At 43.4% G+C, this 27606-nt stretch overlaps 2 protein-coding genes across 2 annotated transcripts; both read right to left on the bottom strand.

Annotated features, from left to right (window-relative positions):
- Positions 1-201: 201 nt before the first annotated feature.
- LOC126639322 (protein-glutamine gamma-glutamyltransferase 6-like) lies at positions 202-9627 on the bottom strand. The gene is made up of 12 exons (XM_050314024.1): positions 9429-9627; positions 8451-8690; positions 7867-7985; positions 6483-6611; positions 5836-6013; positions 4883-5018; positions 4141-4244; positions 3544-3786; positions 2968-3294; positions 2259-2416; positions 645-778; positions 202-355 (listed from the first exon to the last, which is right to left on the bottom strand). The coding sequence occupies exons 1-12, from the start codon at positions 9625-9627 to the stop codon at positions 202-204; spliced, it is 2121 nt and encodes a 706-aa protein (XP_050169981.1).
- Positions 9628-14261: 4634 nt separating this feature from the next.
- On the bottom strand, positions 14262-25129 carry LOC126639321 (protein-glutamine gamma-glutamyltransferase E-like). Its single transcript, XM_050314023.1, has 13 exons — positions 25003-25129; positions 24357-24530; positions 23904-24143; positions 20771-20889; positions 20404-20529; positions 20057-20237; positions 19703-19838; positions 19210-19313; positions 18861-19103; positions 17346-17663; positions 16168-16331; positions 15453-15577; positions 14262-14412 (listed from the first exon to the last, which is right to left on the bottom strand). Exons 1-13 carry the CDS (start codon positions 25127-25129, stop codon positions 14262-14264), a joined length of 2208 nt encoding a protein of 735 aa, XP_050169980.1.
- Between the last annotated feature and the right edge of the window lie 2477 nt (positions 25130-27606).

The following is a 27606-nucleotide window of genomic DNA, read 5'->3' as shown; positions in this document are numbered from 1 at the left end:
AAACAGGTTAGGGATTGACAAAGGTGACGCTGTCTTTTCAGCACAGTGCGTGTGGTACCTTTTTATTAGTTCCCTCTCACATTACATAGTTTTTTTTGCTTTGGCTGAGCAATCTGCATTTCTGTGCTCCCAGTCATAATAATGGATGGACAGAGCTCCAGCCCCATAAACAGGCACAGCTGAACTGATGCACAGGTTGTATCACTGAGCAGGAGCCACGTCAAGCGTCACAAATCCCTTAATGTCTGAAAAATGGATGCAAACCAAGTCCACCTGAAGCTGCCTGGCGCCACTCCTGTAGGGAATGATTTCAAACCGGACTGTTGAAGTCTCCATGGGGGCCATTCTTGCCACACTGAAAGAGAGAAGGCATCTGTAAGGTCAAGCAGCTGAAAATTTCTTGCCTGTGCGTTCTTCAGATCCCCAAATCTAAGACAGTGTGACATCACTCCCTGAGCATCCTGTAATTCAAAGCTTGGTGAAAGAGGTGTAAAAAACTCCAGCTGGTATATGGAGAGTACTGGCATGATGGTGTTTTGTACAAGGCTGGCGCAAACAAAAGTCATGAGCTTGACAGAACACTTTTTAAAACCCAGATTTCCCGCCCAGAGCGAATGAGTTTTCAGCCAGCAGCATTTACATACTTGATTCTGAGCTGCTCTCTGAGCAGGCCACTACCTTCAGCCCTCAGCACACAGTCTGTCACCTCTTCAGACAGTGGGTTGGTAAATGTGACCTCCACATCAACAGCCTGGTGTACCACTGCTGGACCAAGCACCTGCAGAGAGGAAACATCTTGCTCAGCCACAGCATTATTCTCACCTATTTCTCGTGCTTTTCTCTTTTCCTCCCCATTTCAAGCCATTTGCCCTCTTAGGATTTACAGTGTGTGGCACTTGTCAGTGAGAACAGACTGAGAATACAGGTATTAACTTGGCAGATATGGCTAACTACTGGAGGCAGCTTATGTTTAATTAGCTTTAGTTAGGCTAAATGAAGGTGTGAATTGTGGTGTCTCAGGCAAAAAAAAAAAAAAAAGGCAAATTAGCAAGTAAATATATTCATTACCTTATTTTGACTGAGATAAAGTGGAAGTGTCATATCTGGTTGTCTTTGTAGATAATGTAATATTAGTTAACATAATGGAGAGGTCCTTTACCCCAATTGCATTTCTCTATTACTGTCTGTATGTTTATAGAGGAGTTTCAACCAGCAGAAGCAGAAACACTTCTCAAAACTTAGTCACTGAATTGAAGTCATTTAGTCCTGGTGCCTGCCTACAGCAGCTGACCCTGTTACGTGCGTGGGTCAGCACAGAGACTTAGTACAAAATCTGACTAGAACCTGGTATTCAGCAATGGCCAGACCTACAAAAATCCACACATTTTGCTCCTGTGTGTTGCCCTGCTTTTCTTGTTCAGTCCTGCCGTAGTGGTCTGGGGTGGCTGATGGAGTCTGCAGGCTCTGGAGGACTCTGTAAATTACCATATTCCCCCTGTGCTGTTTACAGCAGGATGGGCAGACAGCATTTGATCCCGTGTGTGATACAGCACATGAGTGTGCTGTCCAAAACCAGTTAAACTTGTTCATGTGGACATGATGGGCCATGCAAATCCAGGACTCTCCCAAGTGCAAGGTGTTTCCTGCAGACTAAGAACTGCTTTTTATCCACTGTACAACATTTGTGTGATAGTCTTAAGTGGAAAGAAAAAAAAGCCTCTAGTTCTCTTTAATCATTTGGGAAGATGTTGCAGAAGGTGGAAAGTGATTCTTTTCCTGATTCAGTGAAAGAACCTCCTTGAATATTAGTAATAAAAAAGCCTCACATCCCCAGGCATTATCAGCTGGTCAGTGAGGATGCCTTTGGTAAAAATCAGCCTTCCTAAATAAACTGGAAGAGATTGATCAGACTCCCTTAGCAAAAGTGGAGGACTAAATACAGCCCAGATTTCTCTGTCCCCCTCTGTGCTGTCTCTCTGTGGATAAGCTTGCCTTGTAACTCTCGTAACAGAGACCTTTATCAGTGGTTTAACAAGCACTGGCAGGAATACCACAGCTATGCCATGGAAAGGTTTGCTTTTCCTTAGTGCATTATTTCATTTCACTTGTGTCACATGGCCTATTACCAGAGCAACAAGATCCAGTCATCCTCAGGCAGGATTTCACTTCCCACACTCCTTCCCACGAGGAGGAGTAGGAATTCTAGTTGCTTTTCCTCAGCATGTCTCCCAAGGGTCACAGGGGGGACTTGTTTTTACCTTGATGGTGAGAAAAGGATCCTGAAGTACAATATCCTTCTCAACCAGGAGCGAGGCTCCCTTTTTGATTTGGCACACAGCAGTCACCAGGATCTTCCTGTCATCCATCAGGGAGTTTTTGTATTGGGAATAGGGGATCCCGAAGGAAAACTCTTTCACTGGAATGGAAATGGAAACAAAATTTCCCTCTATTCTTACTTTTAAGTGCCTGCTGTCTGTGAGATCCCTGTATTTTAAGGAGCATGTACACTGTCCCCCTGGGGCTGCACATTTGTGGTGTTGACACCCACGGACGGGAATGATGCTCAGAAGTGCCTTCTCCTGACATTCACACAAACCACTGAATGATCAGGGACAGTTTGGTAGCTGGACAGATGTGAGGGTGGGTATATGTGGATGGCTGCCTAGTGTCCAGTGCATGTCTCTTAGTTGTTCTCTCTTAGCAAAAAAGGTCATAAAGTAGCACTGACAGTAGCTCTGCTTGGTCAGACAAAAGGTCACCTTGCCCAGTATCTTTTCTGACAGTGCCCAGAAACAAATGCTTAAGACAGGGAAATATGGATGTTTCTCTTCCCCTGAATAGCCTTGAACCTCCAGCTGATTGCAGGTCATACACTCCTTGAGCCATTCTTTATTTCCTTTGTGATTTGACCACAAGCCAAAACTGGGTCTTGTCCTGTAATAAAAGCTGTAATAAAATTAAAATTACCTTCTTCAGATCCGAGTTTAATAGACCTACACAGCTCTAAAATCTCTGCCTTTGGTCTTCTTGTGTAGAGAATGGCTGAAGCCTTCAATTTAACTTTTATGGTCTTGAAATCTGAGATCAAGTTTCTGAGTGACAAGGTAAGGAGGATGTCCTGGCCAATGACAGGAGATGCATCGAGGATCAGCTTCCCTGAGATGCTGGGGGTTTGTGCAGGCTGTGCCCTTGAAAATCGTCTTCTAGGTTTTCTAATTTTGGGTTTTTTCCCAGTTCTTCTCACACCAAGCAGCTTCAGTGCTTTTTTGTACACCTGCCTTTCTTTTGAGGATCCTGCTTGGAAAGATAACGTGGTCAGAGAGCCTGTGTGTACTGGATACAGTGCAGGGGAGCCAGGACTGATCTCAGAAATTTAGGAAGGCTGAGAAGGGCAAAGATACTCAAGAGGAGAAAGTGAGATCTAATACAGCTACTTTGCTCTAGAAGGAGTAAAGAAATTAAGTCAGTGCTCAGTCCCACAGAGGCCTAAATTCTTTTCACTTCTGATCACCAGTGACAAGACAACTCCAATAAAGAATTTACCTTCTGGATATTTGTAATTAGCAGTGACATCCACACGGGAGTTGGTGCCCACTGCTTTGGTGCTGATACACTTCCCAATCTTCCTGGTGTTGGAGTAAATCCTCTCTTTCCTTTTCTTGCTGTAGCGAATCCAAGTTACACAGTCAGCATTCACTGCTGCAAACACAAATGGGCTGTCATAGTCCAGGTTCACATCCCCTTCTTTAATGGCTCTGATGGAGGCAGGACCACACTGATAGATGCCTGTATTGGAGAGGGAGAAGTTAAACAACTGCCTCTTGCAAAGGCTGTGTGGTGTGAAGAGCTGAGCCAAGCCAGGGCAGGATAAGTGAACTAAAGATGTGCTGCCTTTTGTGGAGGCAGAGAACCAAAATGAAAAAAAAAAAAAAGGAAGAATTGACATGCTGGTAAGCAACCCAGAGGCTGACAGAAAAGCTGCCTACTGGAGATTGATGTGGATATTGCTTTTCTTGTGCACCAAAATTAATGCTATATCTACAGGGAATATATAGAAGAGAGTTGTCCTGAGATTTCAGTGGCAATCTTTTGGAATAACACTATCTGTGGGGGTTTTTTTTATGCTTACAACAGTCTTACCTTTGCTTTTTTCCTGGGGTGTTGCATCCAGAACCTGCCATCCATCATAAAAAGAACCAAGATCTCTTCTTGCGAACCAGCTTTCATTCCAGACATGGAAGTTCCTGTATAGGGGAGACAGAAAATAGAATACCTGATGAATACAATGCAAAAAATAATCCTGAGTGAATGAAAACTGTGGGAGAGCAGCTGCTGGCTCCTTCCATGAGTACCTCTTTCCCCTTTTGTGCCATACTTTTATGTTCAGATCTCTGAGAAATGTTGGGACGTTATGAAAAAGAAATGTTATTGAAAATAATTCATCACAGAGTCCAGAATTCAAATCTGGACACTGCAGAACAAACAACCAAAGGTCTCCTGTGCACTTTGCTATCTGTTGGTATTTAACTCACAGTTTCTTTCTACTTCATGTCACCATTCAGTCCAGGTGGTGTGTTGTGTTGGTGACTGAGGCACTGGTGCTGCAGTACAACCCACCTGTGCAGTGTGAGAATTTCTGTGCACTTGTTTGTCAAAAGAACAATTTTTAACAGCTCCTCTGAGGTGAAACAGCATTTCCTTTGTTAACTCTTCAAAATCATGAGGTTGACTGCTTACTGAATTTCTGAACACTCTGTGGATTCTTTGGTGGGGGGTTTTAGAGCACTGGCAGTGTGAGGTTGGAGTAGCTTTCCAGGAGCATGATTCTTTTAATTAGTGGGGAATGTAATGGAAGAAATAATTAAAAAATATGTATATTTACCACACACTGTCTTCAGTCAAGTGCAGGGTCTTTCCAGACATGTCAATGTACTTATCAATAGTCAGATTTATATTGCTGTCATGGGCAGAGTTGAAGTTGGTAATAACACGGGTAGGTATTCCCAAGCATCTCAGCACTGCAATACAGAATATGATAAAAGCTCTGTGAACCTATTTTACACACATTTAGAAAGTATTTTTCTGTTTTTTTTTTCTTGGCAAAACAGTCTATTGTATGTTTTCAGTGGGGAAACAAACCCCCAGGAATTTTCCTCCAGATATGATACAATTCATTGTGCACAATTGCTTAGAAGATATTTCCACTCTCATGACATTCTTAGCTGCCATGTCCTTTTAACAAGAGTTAGATTCACCCATTTATTTTAATCTTTGATTCTCCCCCCTGTTCTCTCCCCCATTTTCCCTCTATTTGTTCCTCTGTTGTTTGCTTCTTTTTCCTCTTACTTTCTGAGATATATCTTTCAATTGCATTATTTTTCCTCTGTCCTTTCCCCAAAGAAGCTCTTGTGTCTCAGAGCAGCTCTGAGTGGAAAGTGCTAGTAAGAAATGCTTTTCCTGACTTGCAGCTCCTTTTACAGGTCCTTAGAATTGTGACTTGGTTTTGTGTCAGCAGTAGGTAAGACACAGCAGTAGAAAATGGGATTATGAGGAGATGGGCTTAAAAGATCACTGATATTCTTTGAATCCTGGCTGTGAGACAGGAAACCTTGCTCTTTTCACCTGGCAAACCACTTTGATTTTTGTTTGGGGTGCAGGATTGCAACCTGTGGCTGTTTAAAACAGACCCTTCACACGTGGGGAGCCAGAGGTGCTCCACTTTCTCTGCCAGAGCTGAAACGACTTCAACGATACTGCCAGAAAGTTCAAACTGCAGCAATTCTAGTGAGCTTCCTTCCTGACATCGTCCTGGTCTCCTCCTTCATCCCTCCATACCTGTGCAGGTGACTCCTGCAAAGACCCAGCACTGGCCGTAGCGGACAGGTCTGTACCTGCCCCTGTACCACTTGCGAAGGATGGTCACGCTGCCGCTCCACTGCAGGGGGTTTGTTCCCGAGCGGTACTTCCCGGTCCACTTCCCTTCCACCACTCCCTTCTCGTCATTGCTGTTGACCTGAAAGAGTCCTTCTCGTGAGAATTCTCTTCTCGTGAGAGAATTCAGATATTTACAGAAGAAGGGAGGGAGGGAAACGGGCAGAAGTTGAGCCTGTGGGTGCCACTGTTCTCACTGAGTGGGTGGTGGGACCCAGCATTTGAATCTTAGGATTTTTACCTGCTCAAGTGCAATGATTGGACCAAACCCAGATCAGATTGTAGAGTCTGGTGAATCAAACCTGCCTTGTTTTCAGTGCAACTGTTCCCAAATGTACTGGCTGATGGCCTGTTTACATTTTTGCTGTTCCTTCAGTTATGAGCAAACTCTTGGGAAGAAGGTAAATTAAGCTTTTGGGGTATTTTACCTCCTTTGTAGCCATTTTGTTGCAGAAGAGTTATCTACACCCATAAAACATTGAGGCATTCACACTCAGGCATAGGGGTTTTGTTAGAAGGCACATGTACAGCTGTAAGTGATGCAACTTTACCATAGCACTGATCACCCTGCTCACATAGACAGGGTTGTTCCTGTTGGATACATCAACAGCCGGATCTTCTCGGTGCTTCAGGCTCCGATCCAGTATAGCCAGAGAGATATCAAGGATATCCTCTTCGAACTGAAATCAAAACAAGGCTAATTTCATAAGCAAACCCTGGGATAAACTCCCCACCTATTTTCCTTCTCCTAGCACAACAGGATAATGTTGTTAATAGAGGTATTTTCTGTACTGTTAAAGAAAATAGGGCCAAGAAGGAAACACGAGCACTAGGCTGCTGGCTCTCCACAGGATTTTCAAGACAAGATGTCTGTGAGAGTGGTGTGGTGAATGCCACTGGCATTCACGAGGACATTACGTGTCCTGGTGGAACACACAGGACCACTGCAGGTGGGGCTCAGCAGGATTCCCACCCTGCCACATCCTGCCACGCAGGAACCCTTCTGTTACGAAAGCTCCGCTCTCGTGGGCTGCCTGCACCTCGTATCAGCAGATCAGCTGAGCTGAAAGAAAGCCCACAGACATAATCACTGTGGATTAGGGTCACAGAGATGCTGCTCTGGGCCCAGAGAGTGCCCTGTTGATGTGGCCAGGCAAGGGTGTGGGCCACTGCTGGTGCAGTTGGCATGAGGTGGATGTGAGGAGTGGTTTTGGCTGGCCCAGCGAGCTGCAGGATGGCTGTGGGGCTGCAGGGGGGCTGCAGGATGGCTGTGTGGCTGCAGGATGGCTGTGTGACTGCAGGATGGCTGTGGGGCTGCAGGATGGCTGTGGGACTGCAGGGGGGCTGCAGGATGGCTGTGTGGCTGCAGAGGGGCTGCAGTTCTGGCTCTGTTTGCAGCAGTTGTGCTGGGAGGGCCAACCCCCTTTTCAAAAATTCCAGTTTGAGTGTTTCAGTTGAGTAGATTTGGGATATCCTTTCAGTGGCGTCTGCCCCGTTGCTGAGCGTGTAAATATTTATGTAAATATTTGCTGTGTATTAACTATGTAAATAATTACTATTGTAATATCTCGCTACGTATATTTACTATGTAAATATTTAGATGTACTGGCTTTGCAATGCCTGGTGGCTTTCTTTGCCCTTTACAAGGGTCAAAAAATGAAGTACAATTTCACCATTTTGCATAATGGGCAAAAGAAAAAATAAAATTGTGCTTTGTTTCTTTTATTTCTGTCTTAGCACATGCCAGACAGCAGAAATGATCCTGATGCTGCTGTACATCTGTAAGAAAATTTTTCTGTAAGAAAATCTGAAGTGAAGAATACTCAGCAAGGAATACTGAGCTCTTACACTCTGAGATAATGATTCTCTCTCCTGAAAAGCCTGTTTACCCACTGTTCCTATTTTGAAAGTTCTGGAAGAGGTGATGCTGTTTACCTGTCCATAGTTCCAAGCTTCTTGCTGAATGTCTTTTTCCAGTCCCTGAAATATGATTCCACTGTCATTCAGGACATACTCCTGTCTCTCCTTCTCATTAGCCATGTAGACATCATCATCTAAGAGCAGAATGAGACATGATGGCCGAAAGGAAATTACTTGGAGGGTCTCACACAGAGGGGAGATCCAGGGAGCAGGTCAGGCTGCCCCTGGGTTCAGGTTTAGGACTCCCTGCTACACCTCTCTAATCGTTTAGAGAGTGAATAAAATCAGCATGAAGTTCCTTTGAGGGGAAACTTCACTAATCTCACTGTGTGTCTTACTGGTAGATGTTGCTTGGTTTACAACTGAATGCCAGAATCAGAGGGAAAAAAATTCCAGAATAAATATTTGGAGTATTTCCTGCCTCTGATCTTTTATCCTACAAGCAAAAGTCTGGGGTCTTTGAAGAAGGAGCAAAACTCGATCCTTGATATTGAGCAAAAAACCCCAACTTTCTGTAGCTGTGACTGTCAGGTAGAGACACCCAGAATTCCTGACTGAGACAATGAGATATTTGAAGGATGGGATACATCAAAGCCTACCTGGACACCAAGGGTTGAAGAGTAGCACAAACTGGCCCAGGACTTTTGAAAAGACCTTGCTTCCAGAAAGGATCTGGAGTCTGAGTTTGTATCGCCCGATGACGGCGCTGGCTGGGCTGAGGATGGTGAAGTTCACCCAGCCAGGCTCACTGGGCTCTTGGGCTGCACTCCAGCCACTGGCACCCTCCTCTGAAAGGGTGAAGATGGCCTTGGTCTGCTGGGATTCTGCTGGGGATGGTCCTGCCAGAGAGAACAGGGACAGCAATTCTGAATGGCAGCCGTGAGTGACAAACCTGGGGTCAGGGAAACCCACACTGAAAGGCTGTGGGTTGTCAGATTAAGTGTTTATTCGATATAAACTCACTCCATAGGTGAGCACACCCCTAATTATTCTAGGTAAGTCTGTTGTCCTGAAAACTTGACAGTTCGAAAATATGTAAGCAGGGTGAGCCACACATTTTAATACACAGGTCAGGAAGAGTTAGTAGCTGCCTGGGGGATTTTTTAGGGAAGATGCAGGTGGGAGTTCTTATGAATTAGTTCATGTAGGCTGTTCTAGTAATAGGGAACACATGAAGTTAATCGAGGGGATTTTAAAAGAGGTGAAGGAAGGGAGGAGAGAAGATGAATTGAGGATGGTGCCTTGTGAGAGGAAGGGCTGCAATATGTTCAGGGACCAGAATGAAGATAAATTGCAGTGTTCCAGGTAGGTCCTTAGGAGCAGAGATACAGGCTTGGTTTTAGGATGAGAATGGTACCCACCTTCCTATTAATTATTACCTTTGTTCTCTGTGTTTCCTTAAGCTGCAGATCAAACTTTAAAATGGGAACTCCTAAACCTAAAAGGACAGTGAATCCTAAAGGAAACAGGACACAACTTGATGATTCAGGAATGGGCCACATGGATCTGTATTTTGGACACCTGCATTTTGGAGCTGGAACAACTCGGATATGAGGTGAGTGCCATGGGGAAATTACCTGTGCTTGCAATGAAGGTGAAGTTGTCCCAAGACTGCACTGTTGTTTTGATGTTCAGAGAGATGTGGAAAGGCTGCCCTCTCCTGAAGATTGCTTCTGTGCTGCTGTAATCAGAGGTGTGGTGGGCAGCTTTATTTAGTTTGGATTGCCAATTGACTTTTGTTATTTTCAGGGCTAGAAAGACACAAGATGTGTTCATTAAAAAAGGTTTTCCTTCAGGCTTGTGCACCTCTTCATCATGTCTACTGTAGTAGTTTTATTTTACTTATATATAGCTGGTGTTATGTGCTCTAGGAGAAAGAAAAATCCATTATTATTAAAAATTGCAAAAAAGCCAGTCTAGAAGAACAGTTAAAGCATCTTTTCTGCAGGCAACTTTCTGAAAGAGAAAAAACACCCATTCAGATAATTAATCTTTAATTAAAAAAAAAAAATCAAAACCTGCTCTGTTTAGATAAGACTTTGCTAAAGTTTGAAGAGTCTGTTCTGTTCCCCACGTTCCTGCTCTTGTGAGATCCTGTGGGGACCTCTAGTTCACAGAAAGCTTTACAGATGTACAGAGAGAAGTATCAAAACTCTCATGAGCGGGTGCAAGCCTGACTGTGGAAGCACTGCCTGACAGATGATGACTAGAAGGTTGGTATCTTCATTGAGGAGCTTGTACATTATCTTCTCGTGTATCTTGTATCTCAGTTAATTTGCAGTCCTGTTGCCTGAAGCTGGGTGTTATTTCACACTCTGTTGGGAAAAGATAACCAGCAGAGGACAGATGGTAGCACTAGGAGTGGCATATCTTGAGGCAGTGCTGTTGTATCATGATAGGTTGTCACTGTTGAAAATGGGGCACTGAAGCACAGATTACAAAAGCTTTCAAACTCTCTCGTTCCTCGGGGAATTAAAAAAATGACGGCAACAAACGAAAAAAAAAAGCAGAAAAAACACAGATCCCTCCATGAAAATATGTGTAAAGTGGCCTTTCCCAGTGTATTTCAGAGGAGTTTCACTTGAGGCTGTGACTCAAGCACGTTAACCCTTTGCAGACTGATGGTGCTGTGAGCAACACTCCCATCCTTTCACTGAACCAGGACACAGGACTTGCTTCAGCACCACTTTGAATCCCTTGGAAAGTGGCTCATATCCAAGGGAATCCATAGGGATGGAGAGGGTGAGATCTGAGTTTTCTGCTGTGTTTGCAGCAGAGAGTTATATTCTGTGAAGTCCTCATAAAGCCATAACTGTCCTCATTCCTCAGCTCTTTGGAAGAAATGTGAATGTGCATTTCTGAGGCTGCAGTGAGGGTGGCTTTACCTTAGTCTGTAAGGCTGAGCATGTTCAAACACTTTCAGCTGAGGGGTCTTGCTTCAGGTGTGTCACCTGGAGACAAAAATTCCCCTGGCAGGAGCGTTGTGTTTGCGCCACGTGACGTGAAATGTCTAGAAAGCGTCTCACTTGCGTCATCGCTTCGTTTTCCTGACTTAAACATGTCTAATTGAAAGGGACCCACAGAAAGCATCACCCTGAACACCAAGTCCTCTAATTTAAGAGTGACTTGAAACGTGTTTCTGCAGGGCCTCAGGGTTTGAAAAGAAGTTATTTAGTCCTGCTGCACCTCCCCCCTGTGTGTCCTGAGCTGTGCAGGTTCAGTGTTCAGGCTCTGCAGGGCAGGGGGCATGGAGAGGCTTTCACAGGGATGTCACAGGCAAAGGAGTGTCCAACAGAGTCAGAGGGGATGTGTGGAGAAGTTGGAAAGATGAAGAAGGCAGTGGCTAGCAGTGCTTTGCTCTAAGAATTTCCTGCATTAATGGTTTGATTTGCCTTGCAAAGTCCGTGCTTGTACAGGCATTTCCAGGGAATATGTGCAAGACATCAGCAAAAAATCAGTTTGTATATGGGGTAAGAGCACAGTAAAGCCTGATACCAGTTCTTTGTCCATATGGACTCAAATTTATCCTTGTTTTGATCTTCACAGTGTTAGTTTAAATCTTATAATTTCTTTTTCTTCTTTAAGTGTCTGTTAGAAAAACATATTTTCCATAATTCCGTCAGGGTACAAACTTCTAAAAATTTCTTTTGGTGTCTGTCCTGTAAGGGACAGACGCTGGGAGCAAACTCAGAAGCAAAAGCCTGCAGAATTGGTGATCACTGCTGATCATGTGCACAGGGCTCTCTTTGCCTTTGACTGAAAGCTGAAGCTGAACCAGAAAAACATCTTTAGGCTAAACTGTGGATAAACTCTGTATGTATTGCATGGCACATCTGTCTAACTGGAGATTTTTCCACTCATGAGGAGAGTGAGAGTCAGTGCAACAGCACACAGACAAGCTGCCATGGCCCCTCTGTAGGGAGGGGAATGGGGGAGTCCAGAGGTCCATCAAGTGACCTGTTTGAGGCCAGACATCATTTGATATCAGAGCCTGGGACTTCCATGGGGCAGGTGGATGCCCCAGTCACTAACCAACAGTGTTGATTAGATGGCTGCAGAAGCACTGAATAGTTAATTGATATGATAGAAAAAACATTTTCTTAATCTACTTTTCTGTGTTACAGGTAAAAAGAATATGTTCAAGACCCACGATATTAAAAAAGAAAAGAAAAAATAAAATCAGTTCTAGTAGAGTAACCCATAAATACATTAAACCCAAAAAGAACTAAGCTGCTGAGGGAACAGCTAGATGTAACTCATCTTGTTTCCTCGGCAAATGTCACTCATCTGGGTAGGAAGGGTGATGTCTGGAGCCATCAGTATGAACTTACCCGCCATGAGGTTTCCTTCTTCTTTTCCTTTGTGTGCAGTTCAGGTTATGGATACAAAAGTGTGCCAGAACATCCTAAATCTTCTTCCACCAGCACCAGTAATGAAAGGCTCAGGACTGGACTTTGGCTACCCAGGCTGGAGTTTATACAAGCTGGGTGTGACCTGTGGTTGGTAGTTAGTGTTTTTGTAGTGATATCCTACGTGAGCATCCACTGATGACTGCTCTAATTGCACAATCTTGAATCCAATTATGCTTATTTAAAAGTGGTGAATGACTGAGGAAAGATGATAATTGGTATTCTGGTGTCTTAGAGAGGAGAACATCCCAAATTGGATCTAACGAAGGAAATATAATCGTAGACACAAGAATTTTGGATGGTTTGGTTTGTGCCAGTTTAGGTTTTTGGAGGATGTATGTACAGAGGGTAAGTACAGACAAATGTAGCTGTTGTACAGCTTTGTTGTTGGGACATGGAGCGATCAAAGTAGATCTGTAGTAATTAGTGTTACTGTCACTCAGTACTTCGGGGGGTTTTTCACTCTGTTTTTACTTTAAGACAGGTCTGCCTGAAGATCTTTCACATAACTGCATGTAATTCATTCTTTCTTGCAATAGACTTGTGCATTCTTACTATCTGTTCCTGACATGATTACCCATAATCTGCATTTCTTCTGTGTGAAGCAACACGTCCCACAGAGAGGGCATTGCCACGCAGTCAGCTGTGATCAGAGACTTTTGTTAAATAAAGAGAAGTGCTTAAATGGCTGCCTCTCCTTCTAATAATAATTTTTCTTTATGCTTTGGGGTTCATAATGCGTGCACAAAGTCTCTCTCTAGCTGTTTGGCACGGCATTGTGAGTCGGGCCCTGGAGGAAGCTGCAGAGCTGCTCTTCTGGTGTCAGCCCTGCCCACTCTTAATTACAGGCGCTCTCAGCTCCTGCGGCTCCCTCGAGTTCCCTCCTCCCTCATCCTGTGCCACAGTTAATCTACAAACATGCCCTGCTAATTTGTCCCCAGAGTTGCTTAAATGCTGTTCTGAGCCTTGTGATGAGGAGTAAGGGGTGTCAGGGGAGGAGGGATGATCTGTGGTTTTCCTCACCTTTACGCTTCTGCACTTTTTTTTTGTTCTCTTTTGTTTCCACGTTCATATCAAGATTGCCAGGAACCAAAAACGCAAATTAATTGCCTGAAGTTTAAGTGTATTTTTTAAAAAAGGAATCCAGAGTTTTGTTATATCTGGATGCCTCAGGCTCTCTGAAATACTATCAGAAAAAGAGATGTTCATATCCATAACTGACAGCTCTGTGGTTCAGAATTCTGGCCTCATTAATTCAGCTTTAATTTAAAGCAAGTTGTCCAGCAAATGTAAATCTTGAGGCTTGGCAGAGGTGTTTGCACACCCTGATGGCCCCACACCCTGGAGTGTGACCTGGAGGCTCCTGTGCCTGGTCAGTCATTACCTGTCTCAGCAGAGGCTGGAACAGGGAATCCTTAAATCCACCTGAAAGTGTGTCTCAGTGAGACCTGGCACCTGGAAATGCTGGGATTGGGAACCCACAGAAGAGACATCTGTCTGCAAACACTGATGGGGTGGAGCTGGGGCTGCCCGTGGATGAGCCACGTGGGGAAGGTGTGAAGACAAAGCCTTTGTCTCCAGTGACTTTACACTGGTGGGCAAAAAGTGTTGGTTACCTTGTGCTTCTTGTAATAAGTCCATGGAATGTAAAATTCATTATAAAACAGCATGGTGATGAATGATTTTCATTTATTGCTGACAATTAGAATGAGGTCAAAAAGAGACTGTATTATTTGCCTGATGGAAAAGTCAACACTGGGAGCTGAACAGAATGAGATTTGATAAAACAGCAAAACTATTTCTACAAAGAATTCGAGAGGGGGGGAAAAAGAAGTAAAATTGGAGACTAAATTAAGCACTGTGAAAGTAGGAGACTTGATTCTATTGCAATGGAAGAGGTCAACAATTTTCGTGGAAAGTTCCTTTCTGTCTTCACTTTTCCTATCCAGGGGAGGATGTCTTGTCATGTTACTGCTGAAACAGGAGTTTGATTCCATCACGTTATGAAGGTGCTACTGCAATGGTTACAAATCCCTTAACGTGTGAAAATTTGTCACAAGAGAAGTCTACTTGCAGCTGTAAGGGCCCACTCCTCCGAGGTGTGAATTCAAAGTAAATCTTTGATCTCTCCCTTGGTGCCAGTCGTGCCAGACTGAAAAAAAAGAAAAGAATCAATTAATTAAGATTTACATTGTCTGTTATGAGATTCCCAAGAAACAGGACTGGACGAGAGCGAGGGACTCAACAGCTACTTCAGCCCCAGCCTTGGGTTTTGAGAATTACTTAAGGTTTGAGGCTTTGTGTAGACTAAGAAATGAGAAAGGGCAGTGCCATCTTCATTTACTCTTGAATAGACTCATGGAAATGAGAAGTGCTACATCAGGCCTTTGTATTAGGGCTGGATGCAAATTTGGGCAGTCAACACAAACTCAGAATAGGAAAGCTCTGATGCCAAAGATCTGTTCAATGCCTGCTTGGTTCATATCAATTTTGGCAATAATTGTGGGTTTCCTAATGGCCATTGTGCTTTGTTTTTTACCTCCTTTTGGCCTAAATTTGCTTAGTCCTCAACTGGAATAATGTTCTCCATATTTTTATGGATTCTTTTATCCAAAGAGTTCTAGAGCCACAGTGAGTCATGTTTTTTTTATAATAATAATAAAGGGAAGCTCTAGGAAATACAAACTATTACTTAACAGTGAGTTAATGCATAAAGCAGCAGAGTCCAGAAAAAGAAAATCATGGGTTTATGCTTGGAAAAGGCATGTTTTTCTCCTGCTTTAAAGGAGGCCAGAGCAACTTTCTGTTTGGGCTGAAGCAAGGGGAGCTATGGTAGTGTCTGATTTGTTAGCTCAGAGTTATATTTGTGGTGTTAAGGCATTGTAAATAAAAACAGAAACACAAAGCCAAGCTGTAGAGTAAACTTCAGAGAGACAGAAGAATTTGACATGAACATTTGCTTTCCCAGGGGAGAAGAATATTAATAGCATTCAGTTGTTAAAGATGTTCCTAAGTGGAGCAAACAATAGGTGATTAAGAAATAATAATATCCCCATATACATTTGGTGGCATTTTTGTTTTCCTAATAGAAAAAAAGACAATTCAAGCATGTTTGGTTTTTTCTTTTTGAGAAATGAGACCTGCTGTTGGTCATGTTGGAAGCACTGAGTAAAGGCTGCAGCTTTCACTTACTTTATCTTGACCTGTTGGTTCATCAGAGTCACCAGGAGGACGCAGCGGCTCACGGGCTCGGGGAGGGGGTTGGCGTAGGAGATCTCCAGAGTCGCAGCTTTGTTCACCACAATCCTCCGGGGGAGCTGAAGGACAAAGGCACACTCCTGATCAGTCACTGGAGTCAGAACTCAGCTGTGGCATTCAGCTGATGGCTTTCCTGGTGTTTGAAGCTGGATTTGGCCTAGCTAAGTAGTGCTGTGGAGCTGTCTGCAATATTTCGTGCACAATTTCAGCGAAACACAGCCCTGACTACACAGACACATCCCATGACACCTGCCTGATCTTTGGGCTGCTGAGTGGCTTTTTTTTTTTTCTTTTTTGGCACATCACTGATTAGGATTGAAGTGTTGAAACAATGACTGGAATTAAGGGTTTAAATCTGTATTTTGGGAGTAGGCACAAGCACTTGCCAGTAACTAGAACACAACGAGATGAAAACAAGTGCTGTGACTGGGAAAGAATTCTGAAGAACCAGGGGCAGAGTCAGGCCAAGGTTCAGAGCTGGCCTCTCACGTCCTTGCTGTCTCAATTTCAGCAGCAGGATTTTGGAGCAAGGTCTGAAACGGCAGCCTAAATGAATTCATTTATCCCCAATTTCTCGCCTTAGGATCTGACCTCCAGGAAGATCCTTTAGTGTCTGTGTGTGGGACATAAGGGAGAGAACTTTTTTTACCTTAATGATGATGTTTGTGTCCTCTAAAATGATTGTCTTCTCCACCAGCAACTTGAGGCCGTGCGCACGCATGACTTCACACAGGGCGGTGACCTGGATCCTTTTGTCAGTGGTCAGATATTTTCCATAATGAGCATAAGGGATCTTCACGCGGATGTGCTTCCCTGGAATACAGACAATGTGTTTAGGAACCATTACATTTTCAAAGAAAGCTAAAGAAAAGAGTTATAGTGAGTTGTTTTGGTTTGGTTTGGGTTTTTTTTGTGGTTTTTTTTGCTTGTTTGTTTGTTTTTTGTTTGTTTGTTTGTTTTATTGAAGAGAAAAAAAGATAAGGCAGCTGGAGTCTGTTTGTATTTCCTTCTCTTGAGACTGGTTGTGTATTTCCCTCTTCTGGTGATTATTTTCTACTTTAATTCATTTGACCCTGACAGTTTTGAATAGAGGATTTTGGTCTGAAACTGAGGGAGTCTTCTCATCTGCATTTCACTGCATTCCTGACCCTTTGTACTTCTTACAATTAGAGGTAGAGCTATTTTTTTAATCTATTCCCTCTTTATTTTACCTCAGTCAAGAAGACAGTTTGGGTCAAGTTTCACAGAGATCCTTTTCAAGTGACCTGCTCAGCTGCTCACTGTGGTCCTACAAGTTCTCTGCTGTGTATGGGGAAAAATGTATAACTTTGAAGCCCCTGGGGATGACAAAAGATCTCTATAATAATTTCCATAGCCTTGACTCTTCAAAACAGAGTGTCACTGTAACATTTTAACTTTTATCCTAGTTGATTTCTTTTCAAAGTGTTGCCTATTGAGTGCTGGAAAGCACACATCAGACTTCTTTAATCTGTTTAGAGTGAGGTATGCACATGTAATCATCCCCACACAGACACACATATATATATAGATCCTGCCACACACGTGTATAGTGTTGCCTCTGGAGCTGTAACATAAATGTAGCCCTCTGTGCAATGTCTGAGACCTTCAATTCATGCTTGAAGTAGTGGAAGTTTTCAGAGGGGGGAAAAAATCATGTGCAATTTAATCACAATGCTATTAAGAGATGGAAGGAGCAGATGCACTACAAGGCTGATCTAGGTATGATACTGATGTTTCTTCCTCCCAGTTGCCCTGCTGTGGCTGGGAAGAGAGCTGGGTTGGCTCCTTGGGGCCACGAAAAGTTACCTTGTTTAGAACCAAGCTCCACAGAAGTGGATGCCTTCAGGATCTCTGCCACTGTCCTCCTGGTGTACAGGATGGTCGATGCGCTCATGTCCACCCTCACGGTCTTGCGGTCGGAGGAGAGGTTGTTGAGAACCAAGATCAGATTAATGTCTTTGCCAAACACTGGAGGTTCAGCCAGCTTGAACTTGCCAGCGATGCCAGGGTTTCTGACTGCCTCTGAGGGTCTTCCATCAGGAGATTCCGTGCGTCCCTCTGTGACGCTCGTTCCAAATATCTTAGCCAAGGCCTTTTTGTAAACTCGCCTTTCCTCGGCAGAGCCTGGTGGAAGAAAAGAACCAAGTAAAAATCTCCTTCTGTTACAAATGCACCTCCTTTGTGTGAAGGCTTTCAGAGTGATACAGGGCATCAGCTCTGCATATGCAACACCTGAAAGTTCCCCATATCTCCATTAAGCCTCTGCTCAGGTTTTTCACAGGGAAGTAGTAAATACGCTGTTGTAAGGTGAATAAATGACTAAAATGAAATATAATGTATTTGTTAAAGGAGCAAGATTTCTCTGGTCAGAGCTTGCAGTAGTGTGCTAAGGCTCACTTTGCTGATCTGATGATAGCCAGCCTCTGTATTCAATACAGTTGCACTAAAACACTGAGGAGTGAAGCACTGAAATATGGCCACTGATTCCAAATGGCAAATTTTAAAACAAGTGAAATACATTTTTTTTTAAGACTTTAAGCCACAAATATTAAGCAAGCTATTAAGCGAAATCAACAACCCGAAATTAAAAAAGAAAAAAAAAACCAAAAAACCCACAAAACCTGGGTACCAAGTTTCTGGGGGAAGATAAAAAAAATATTCCTGTGAGCAAATGTCTCTGCAGCTCTTACCCTTTGCTGCTTTGTTTTCCTAGATACAGTTGAATGACAGTCACTTTACTCTTTCCTAGTAGTTTTGATTCCAGAATCCAGTGCTGTGGAGACAGAGTCCACTGACAGTGCAAACACTGAATGGCTGGGCAGGTGATGGCCATATGGGAGACAGTGCAGAGGACTGGAGCTTAAGGTTTTGGATTAGTGGTTTGACTGTTGCCCCACTCCCTCTGGCACATATGTTGGAAAACTAGTACTTAGTGACCTGTAGCTTCCCATACCACAGACCTGTGCACAGTTCATGACACACAGTGGACCCAATTTCGAGATGTTTTGTTATGACACCCTGAGGGGTTTTGTCTGCCTTGGGTGGTTTTCTGTATGCATTAAGTTTTATACTTCTGTGTAAGGGACTAAAGTGTATTTTGTACTGTGCCTTAATGAGGAAACTGTTAAATGCACAAGGCCAGAAATGTAGTGCCCTTTGTATTTAGGAAGTAATCTGAGAACACTGGCAGAAATATTTTTCTGAGGGAAAGGGGAGAGATGCTCAAACACAGCAGGTTACTCATCCTGCCCCCCCCCAGCACCAAGAACTCGGGCGGGAGATGCTCGTGATAACAAGGAGATAACGTGATAATCCCTTCACCTTCCGGGTATTTGTAGTTAGCGGTGACATCCACGCGGGAATTGCTGCCCACGGCCTTGGTGCTGATGAACCTGCCGATGATCTCGGTATCGCAGTAAACCCTTTTCTTGGTGCCGTCGTTGTACACGATCCACCTGTTGCAATCGGCGTTCACCTCCGTGTACACAAACAGGGTGTCGTAATCCAGGTCCACGTCACCTTCTTTGATGGCCACGACGGAGGCAGGGCCGCACTGAAAAATCCCTGGAGTGTGTGTGTGTGGGGGGAAAAAAGGTCCAGCTTTACTGGCTGTGCTCAGTTTTTTTGGGAGAAGCTCTGTGAAGTCACGCCGGTGACTTTCTCACGTTACCTTTGCTTTGTTCCTGTGGAGTCGCATCTAAAACCTGCCACCCGTTGTATGACCTTCCCAGGTCCGGGCGAATGAACCAGCTTTCGTTCCAGACGTGATAATCCCTGCAGACAAAGGACAGTGTCCAGAAAGCACAAGCAATGTGGAGTCACACAGGCTTCCAGTTTGAAAGGAGCAGTGGATTTTGGCTTGTAAAGGCTCTCCAAACCAAGGTGCAAGCTGTCTCGTTACACCAACTCACTGCCTCTTTCAAAGGACAGATTTTGTGCCTGGTTTTGAGGTCTAGACCTCAGGGCAGGGAGGGAGAAAACCAGAAAGTATGTTGTCTGGGTGTTTTTTTTTCTTTTTTTTCCAAATGGATGTCTACAGTATTAATTTAGATAGTTGTATTACATTTTGTCCACTCAGTTGATTTTGTACCACTAGTGTTCATGTTTTTAAGTCTCTTAAATCCCCTCCCTATTATAAGTGAGGTGCAAAAAATTATATTTACCACGTGGAATCCTTGCCAATATTAAGACTCCTTCCAGAGCTGTCATAGTACTTGTCGATGCTCAGGTTTCTATCCACGTCATGGGCAGAGTTAAAATTGGAAACCAAACGGGTGGGGATCCCCAAACACCTCAGAACTGAAATATATTTTTAAAAAACAAAAACCAAAACAAACAAGCAACGAGTACAACACAACCCATGCAGTTCAATGATTACAAACATCTGAGAAGCACAGTTAGGGGTCTAAATATTTGGGTTCTTTACAGCACTGTTGCTCTTGTAGAGTTTATTGCTTTGTAGTTTGGATTAATCCAGAGGTCACAACTCACCAGAGTGCTCTGTTCTCAGGGCTCACCTGTGCACATCACGCCTGCAAACACCCAGCACTGGCCGTACTGCACAGGCCTGTAGTTGTCCTGACGCCACTTCTTGAGGATGACCACACTGCCATCCCACCTGGATGGATTCTCATGAGAATGGAAACTTCCTTGCCACTTTCCCAGGAGAACTCCATTGTCGTTATCATTTCCATTGATCTAAAGATGGGCCAGCGGACAGAAAGCACAAAATGAGATGTGTGTAATGCACCCCCTTCCAGTTAATTATATTGCATAAGATGCAGGTGGCTGAGTCTCACTGGTAAATAACCAATGCTTTCTGCTCAGTTTTTGTGGGATTTGGGTGAAGTTGTCCATTTCTTACCATGGAACTGATAACTCTGCCCACATATTTAGGGTCTCCCCTTCGAGACACGTCCATGGCTGGGTCCTGACGGTAGTACAGGCTCAGATCCAGCATGGTGAGGCAGATGTTGAGAAGGTCTTGAAACTGTGATAAGACAAGATAGATTTTAAAGAAAACAGGTGGTTTCCAAACAGAATTAAAGGAGATTCTACTGCAGTTCCTCCTTTCAGAGGTGAGAGGGACAGTGAGGAACAGTTAGACACACTGTGAGCAAAGTAAGGTGACCCAGGGTCTTTCAGTTTTCATATAAACAGGACTATTGGAGAGGCAAATAATAAGAGAAATGCTATTGGGGACAGAATGAGAGTCAAAATAAATTCCTTACCTGTCCATAATACCATGCTCTTGCTTCGATGTACCTTGCGTTGCCCACAAAGATTATTCCATTTTCATTTAGAACATATTCTTGCCTCTCGTTTTCGTTGGCTATGAAGACGTCATCACCTGAAAACCAAGTTGGGCAGGCTTAAAGCTGCAATACCAGCAACCCTTCAAAAACACTGTTGACTTGATTTAGCAAGGGGAAAACTGCTATTTGCAGAGCACATTGTTACAGCTCCATGGACATGTACAGTTCAGTGATAATGTCTGTTATTGGTAATGTCCTGGGGGGACAGGGAGCCAAAACATCCATATTATATTACTTAACTTTTATCCTCTACTTTTATTATAGCCCTTGTGTATGATCTAAACATCCCCTAAATGTTGTGTTTTTGTGAGAAAAGTCCAGGCTCACAGAATTTTTCTGTCTTCTCAGGGTAGTTAGAATTGGAAGAGACATTTGAAAAGAAACACACAGATGACACTTTTATGTTTTCCAGTTATTAGGAAAGCCTGCTCAACCATTCACTTGGGTTTCATTGTTCCTCATTGTTTTTCCAAGTCTATGGCCCAGTATGTAGCTGCTATGAAAGCATTGGCTTCCCACAGAGGTTTAGGTTGTTTTCATCACTCTTTAAGTAGCAATATCTGCTTAGCTCTGTGTGTAATATCATAATGTTTAAAAATATTTTCTGAAAGCTCCAGGATTTCAGGAGATACATACAAAAAAAAAAAAAATTCAGCTTTTCTATTTTATTGAGTCAACTTCTTTACCTTCCTATAGGAACTTCCCATCCTTCCCTTCCTGCAAATAAAAAGATTGCAATTTATTTAAAAAATTATATCATGTGATATAAATCTATTTTTGCGGTTGCTGTCAATGTTTGTTTTTTTTTTTTAAATAATATCATCATTGTTGATTCCTAAGCTTTTGGGGTGGCATGGGCCTGGAAACCTGTGTGCAGTTCCAGCTGTGGACCAGTTGGAAAGAGTGGGAGGAGCACTGGGAATGCTGAGCAATCCTGAAAACCTAAGTTGTGAATTAACTCAGAATTATTTAAGGTAGGAAAAAAATGGGGGTGAGGAATGGGGCAAGCATGGTAGCCAATTCCAGAAATTCTTGTGAACAGGATGAGGCAGGGGGAAGGAAATCTATTCTTGGTGTCTATCATAGGTAGGATGGGAAATTATATGCTGAAATGGATGCAAGAAAGATTTGTTTGTTACTAGGAAGGACTTCTAATAGAAAGGCTGGTGTTTTATTGGAGGGAATTTCCAGGGGAGGTCCTGGAGCTTCCCTAATGGCTGATCATTAGGAAGGAATTCAAAACCTGTCAGGAATGACCTAAGTGCTTGGGGATGGTGTGGGACTAGATAACTTTCTAGGATCCTTCCTGCCCTGGGAGCTGGTTCTCTGCCCCTTCTCCCAAAGGTGACAAACTTTTATGACTTGCAAAACTAGATTTTTTTTTTCGTGGTCCATGAGCATGTTCTAATTAATAATTCCTGTTCAGGAAAGATCAACTGAAAGAAAATTCCAAATGAGATTTCATCACCTCGTACAATGGCATCTGGAACCACATCTACAGGCCAGATCTGCCATTTATCCTTAGCTGAGAAAATAAATTTTCTATTTCCTTTCTGCTCTGGCACTTACCATAGTGGCAACATACACTCAAACTGAATTTGGTCCTGTTTTTCAGGATCAGGGAGCTTTTCCACCCTGTAGAACTTATTCACCAGCATCCTCCTTCAAGGATACTCCCTTTTATCTGTCAGTGGTCGTTGCATCATCTGGTAAATCTGGAGGGCTCTTCTGCAGAATGACTATTTTTAAATTGTAATGGTACAACTTAATTTTCCTGTTGTCATCCCAGAAGTGTTTGTCTGGTCTCAGGAGTACCTACTCTGGTGTTCCAGTTCAGGAGCTGTCAGATATTGCTGTCCCTGCAGTGTGGTTTCCATCAATTACAAGTTACATGCAAATGATCTTTCAGGGGATTCTGGGGAGGTTTTTTTCCCCTCAGGAACAGTCTTGAGTTTCCTGAACATACTTCTGTAATTATTTCTGACTTCCAGGACTTGCTGAGCTAATTAGAATTATTTTGTTCATCTTGGCTCTTAACGTATTTCTTAGTGGCCCTTGACTAACATATGGTCACAGAGGAAAATAGTGGATGATTGTGGTTACTTTTCTTTTATAAGCTGTTTACTCACTGGGCTGGCTAAGAGCTCTCTTAACTCTGGAGTGTCACGTTTTAGGGCTAATCCAGGTTTCTAGACTATTGCATATTTGCAAAATCTGCTCTGGAGTCAGGCTGAGACATCTGGGGGTGTTCATCTGGAGAAAAGAAAGCTCTGGGGAGATCTCATTGTGGCCTTCCAGCTCTTCAAAGAAGATTTAAAAAAGGAGGGAGAGCGACCTTTTACATGGGTAGAGAGTCATAGGACAAGGGGGAGTGGTTATAAACTAAAAAAAGGAGAGACTTAGAGATTAGGAAGCATTTCTTCACTGTGAGGGTGTGAGGCACTGACACAGCCTGTCCAGAGAAGCTGTGGCTGCCCCAGCCCTGGAAGTGTCTGAGGCCAGGTTGGGTGGGACCCTGCACAACCTGATCTGGTGGGTGTCACCTGTGCCCATGGCAGGGAGGTTGAAGTGAGATGGTCTTTGAAGTCCCTCCCAACTCAACCCAACCCATTCTGTGATTCTGTGAATTGCCAGTCTTCTTCACATTTAGCCCTCCCAGTTTTTATGAAGTTAGTTGAGCCGTTGCCTTTGCAGTTAACATCTACAAGGGCAGAATTGCACCTGATTTAGGTACAAGTCAAGGATGTTACTGTATCCTTGGTTCAAGTTCTGAGAGGTACATGGACTGTATGGCCTGTCAGCCTTTGTCCACAGAAAGAGTGATCTGCTCAGTTCTAAAGAGCCAGTGATACAACCCCACGTAGAACACTTTGCTAGGATAAAAAAGAGGGGGTGGCAGCAGCTTTTTAACGTGGTAAAACCAGATCTCTGAGCACTGAGACAGCAGCCACTGATGACCCAAAGAGAGCCAGCCTGAGGGAGCAGCTCTCCCTGCAGACAAGAAGCAGCAAGGTCAGCTACGTTCAAGAACAAAGGTGTTGGCACCTACCTGTGCACCAAGGGTTGAAGAGCAACACAAACTGCCCCAGGAACCTGGAGAAGATCTTGTTCCCTGAGGTCACCCGGAGGGTGAGGTTGTATCGCCCGATGACGGCGTTGGCTGGGCTGGTTATCACGAAGTTCACGGCTGTGGACTCGCTGGGTCCTTGGGCAGCGCTCCAGCCACTGGGCCCGGCCTCAGAGAGGTTGAACACGGCCCTGGTGCGGTGGGATTCCGAGGGGTATGGCCCTGCCAGAAGGAAGGGAGAGTGGGTTTCCATTCCAGAGAGTGATTTCAGCGTTAACCTCACCCTTGAAGCTGAGCAGCGTTGAAATGCCGAGCACTTAAAAGCATTAAAAACACGGGAAGAAAAATTGCATCTCTAAATAGAATAAGGAGAGAAGTGCAAGGAGAAAAGATGACAGTTCTCTGAGAACATGGATTGAGCTGAGGGAGTGTTACCTATCTCAGTGACAAACGCCAGGCTCTCCCCGTTCTGCCTCGGTCTGTTGAAGTACAGGGTGATGACGAAGGCTTGTCCTCGCCTCACGGTCAGCTCGGTGTTGGCATATCTGTCCGTGTGGTGGTTGGCTGCATTCACTGATGGCTGCCAGCTGATGTGTGTTGGGGTCAGATCTGTAGAACAAAAGCCATGAAGAAGCAGCCCAGCAGGGAAAGAAGCAATTTGCTGTTTAGTGGCACGATGAGGCTGCTAAGAGCAATTACCTTCTGTGGGAGGAAGTGCAGCTAAAAAGCAGATGAGCCATTAAGTTAAGTTTAGTGGTCAATAACAGAAAGTCCTGCTTAGGTTTTGTTACAGGGCTGTCATACACTGGGACTTAAATATTTCCTATACAGTGCTGGATGCTGTTTTACTACTGGACTTAAAAGAAAATTTACAGGGCCAAATTGGAGTAATTTCATTATCAGCACCAAATGAAGTGGCCTGTAACCCCTCTACATTTTAAACATATGTATTTTTAGGATCCAGGGAATGGCTATTAGGACATCTTACTTTTCCTGCTTAAATCCTGATGCCATTTGGCCTAGATGCAAAGGTAAAATGCACAGTGAGAGATGGATGAACAAGAGGTATTTGAAGACATACTGGAGCTTTTGACAAAGAAATCACTCTCTCTGAATCTGGCTGTGTTCAAAGTGACAACTGAACCACTGGAATTGCCGTTGAGTTCTGTTGAATTCTGATGAGTTGCAGTTTTCCTGCAGTTCTCCATTATCACGTCCTCCTGCACATTTGCTGTTATTATGGTCTGTGGTTTAAAACCCAGAAAGTGGTTCTTGCCACCTCAAATGCTGAACTGCCTTTTTGGCAAGCAAGCATGTACATGATCTTCCTTGAAAGGTTGTTTTCCCTCCTACAGCTCGGGTTTTGTTGCCCTGCTCAAACCCGAGCAGTTTTACTGCATTTGGGAGTGCTGAGAGCCACTTTCTGTGCTTCTGTCTGACCTGAGAGACTCCACCAAGTCCACCTGGTGTAGAAAGTTTTGGCAAATGCTCAGAGCAAGCACCTCAGTGAAGATTCTTCCAAGTCATTTTTAATTACTATCAGTGCCACAGAAGCAGTGAGGGGACACAACCACCACCATTTTAAAGGGAAATCAAAAGAAAACAGTAATAACAACCAAAATAATAGGATGGAAAGGATGGATTAAGGCCTGTGCTGTTATTGCATGGATCTTCAAACAAGCTTCCAGGTCTATCTCATACCAAAAACTTAGCAATGAAATACTAAGTCAGATCTGAAACAGTAGAGCTGCAAATTAAACTACAGTTTGTATCTGATCTTTGAAGAGGGGGTAAAAGTAAAAACTAACTTATGCCCAAAAAGTGCCATAAATAAATTCAAGGATTTTTTTTTCCTAGTCTAAGACCATAAAGAATTAAAGTGAGTAAGCACTGATGGGCTGAAAAGGAGAATCCTCAGTATAAGTATCTGGAACAGTGAACTGCAGTTAGTGCTGCTTTCCCTGCAAAGCAGCATTTTAAAAACTGATTTGTAAATGTTTGTTCCATTATTAAATGAGAGAAAGCCTTGCTTTGCAAGTGTCCAGTTCAACAATCATCTTAAACTTTAAAAAGCAGAGATACTGTCACTGCTGCTTTCCTTGGTAGGGTTTTAATGCATATTTGAATTCCCATCTATAGGCTCTGTGCTCACAGATCCATTAGGATGGATTACACAGATTTTTCTTTTTTAATGCAAAGCATAACACATTTCTGAAATACCATTTAAAAAATGCTGTCTTTTGAAGTAATAGGAATTTCTTTTCTCTTCCCTGCCCCTGGTATTCTCTGTTTACCTTAAAAACTATTCTCAAACAGTAACAATAACAACAATAACAACAATAAAACTTCTGAAAATGAAGTGCAAGAATGAATTACAGTATAGAATTTCCTACAGATAAGAAATCTGAGCAGATACCTACAGGGCATGTATATTGAGGAAACAGTCCTGAAGAAAGTACCTGCTGAAGGGAAGCAAATGACTTGCAGAACTCACCTGCCATTCCCTCAGCTTATGAGAACTGCATACAACTTCTGCTTTGGCCTTCAAGGTTGTCCAAGTCACATCAATCATAAAAAGAAAAAAGCCCAGCAATCTTTTTGTGCTGTCAGCTGAAATTTGAGAGAAGGGAGAGGTACTTAGCAGTTGTTATTAATGCCTGTAGACTTGTCAAACGAATTAACTGGTTCCTATAATATGGGGATGTCTAATGCCAAAGTTCCTACTCAATGTGGGTGTAATTATGGGAGGAGATACCAAAATTATTTACTCAGAGGAAATGCATGCTCCTGAATCCCAGGACAGCAAGAACTTCCTACAGAGATAATAGGTGTGCCAGGAATGAGTTATCTTCAAGGGTGAGGAAATGGGGAGCGTGGTGGGACGTAAAAGCCATCTGAAGGAAAAAGGAGCATTTCCTGATGACTTAACTTCCATGTTGGTTATTATCACTTCTGCTTCTGTCCAATGGCTGTGAGTTGGGTTTGGAGGGATTTTTTTAGTCTCACATTATCTCCAGCACCCTCTGACTTACATGAAATTATGAGCTCTCACCAGAAACAAATGTCTGTTTACCTCTTATGTTAGATCCATTCTACTATTGCCCAGAAGTTTTATTTCAAACAGGACTCCCAAAATATTAAATATGAGTGGGTTTTATCAGCCCAAACTCTAAGCCTGTCTATTTTAACACCAATGAATATATTTCTTTTAGGTTTTGTACCATCACTTAAAAGAGAACAGGTAATAAACTGACAGTGTTTTGAGGAGGATCATCTGCTTAAGATTCTGCAGCTCCACTGATCATGTTCTAGCACTCAGTAAAGACTTCAAAATAAATTAGTCTGAATTTCAAGTTCCAAAGAGAGAAAAAGAAACCGAGAAAGCAGGAGTTAAGCTCCAACAGGTTGATTTTACAGGAAAGTCGGTTTCTTGCACCTCTTTGAGAAACCTTGTTTTCCTACCAAAGACTAAGAGAGTACTTACTATTATGACAATCATGCTAGCCTTACCCCAAGAGAGAAACCCTGAAACTATTCCCACTGGGCAGCAGGGTGTGTGGCACAGTGTGCCTCCACTTACATTGTAATTCAGCGGCGCTTCCCTCTCTTGGAAGTTTCCGGGATGTTCGAGCTGTCAGGACTTGTTCCAGGAATCGCCTCAAATGGGTTTGATTGCTCTTCAAAG

The sequence above is a fragment of the Myiozetetes cayanensis genome, unplaced genomic scaffold (assembly GCF_022539395.1).
Source record: "Myiozetetes cayanensis isolate MyiCay16 unplaced genomic scaffold, myiCay2020 scf19, whole genome shotgun sequence".
Taxonomy (NCBI): domain Eukaryota; kingdom Metazoa; phylum Chordata; class Aves; order Passeriformes; family Tyrannidae; genus Myiozetetes; species Myiozetetes cayanensis.
Note: the sequence above shows the minus strand (reverse complement) of the source record. Positions and strands in the feature narration are given on the sequence as shown.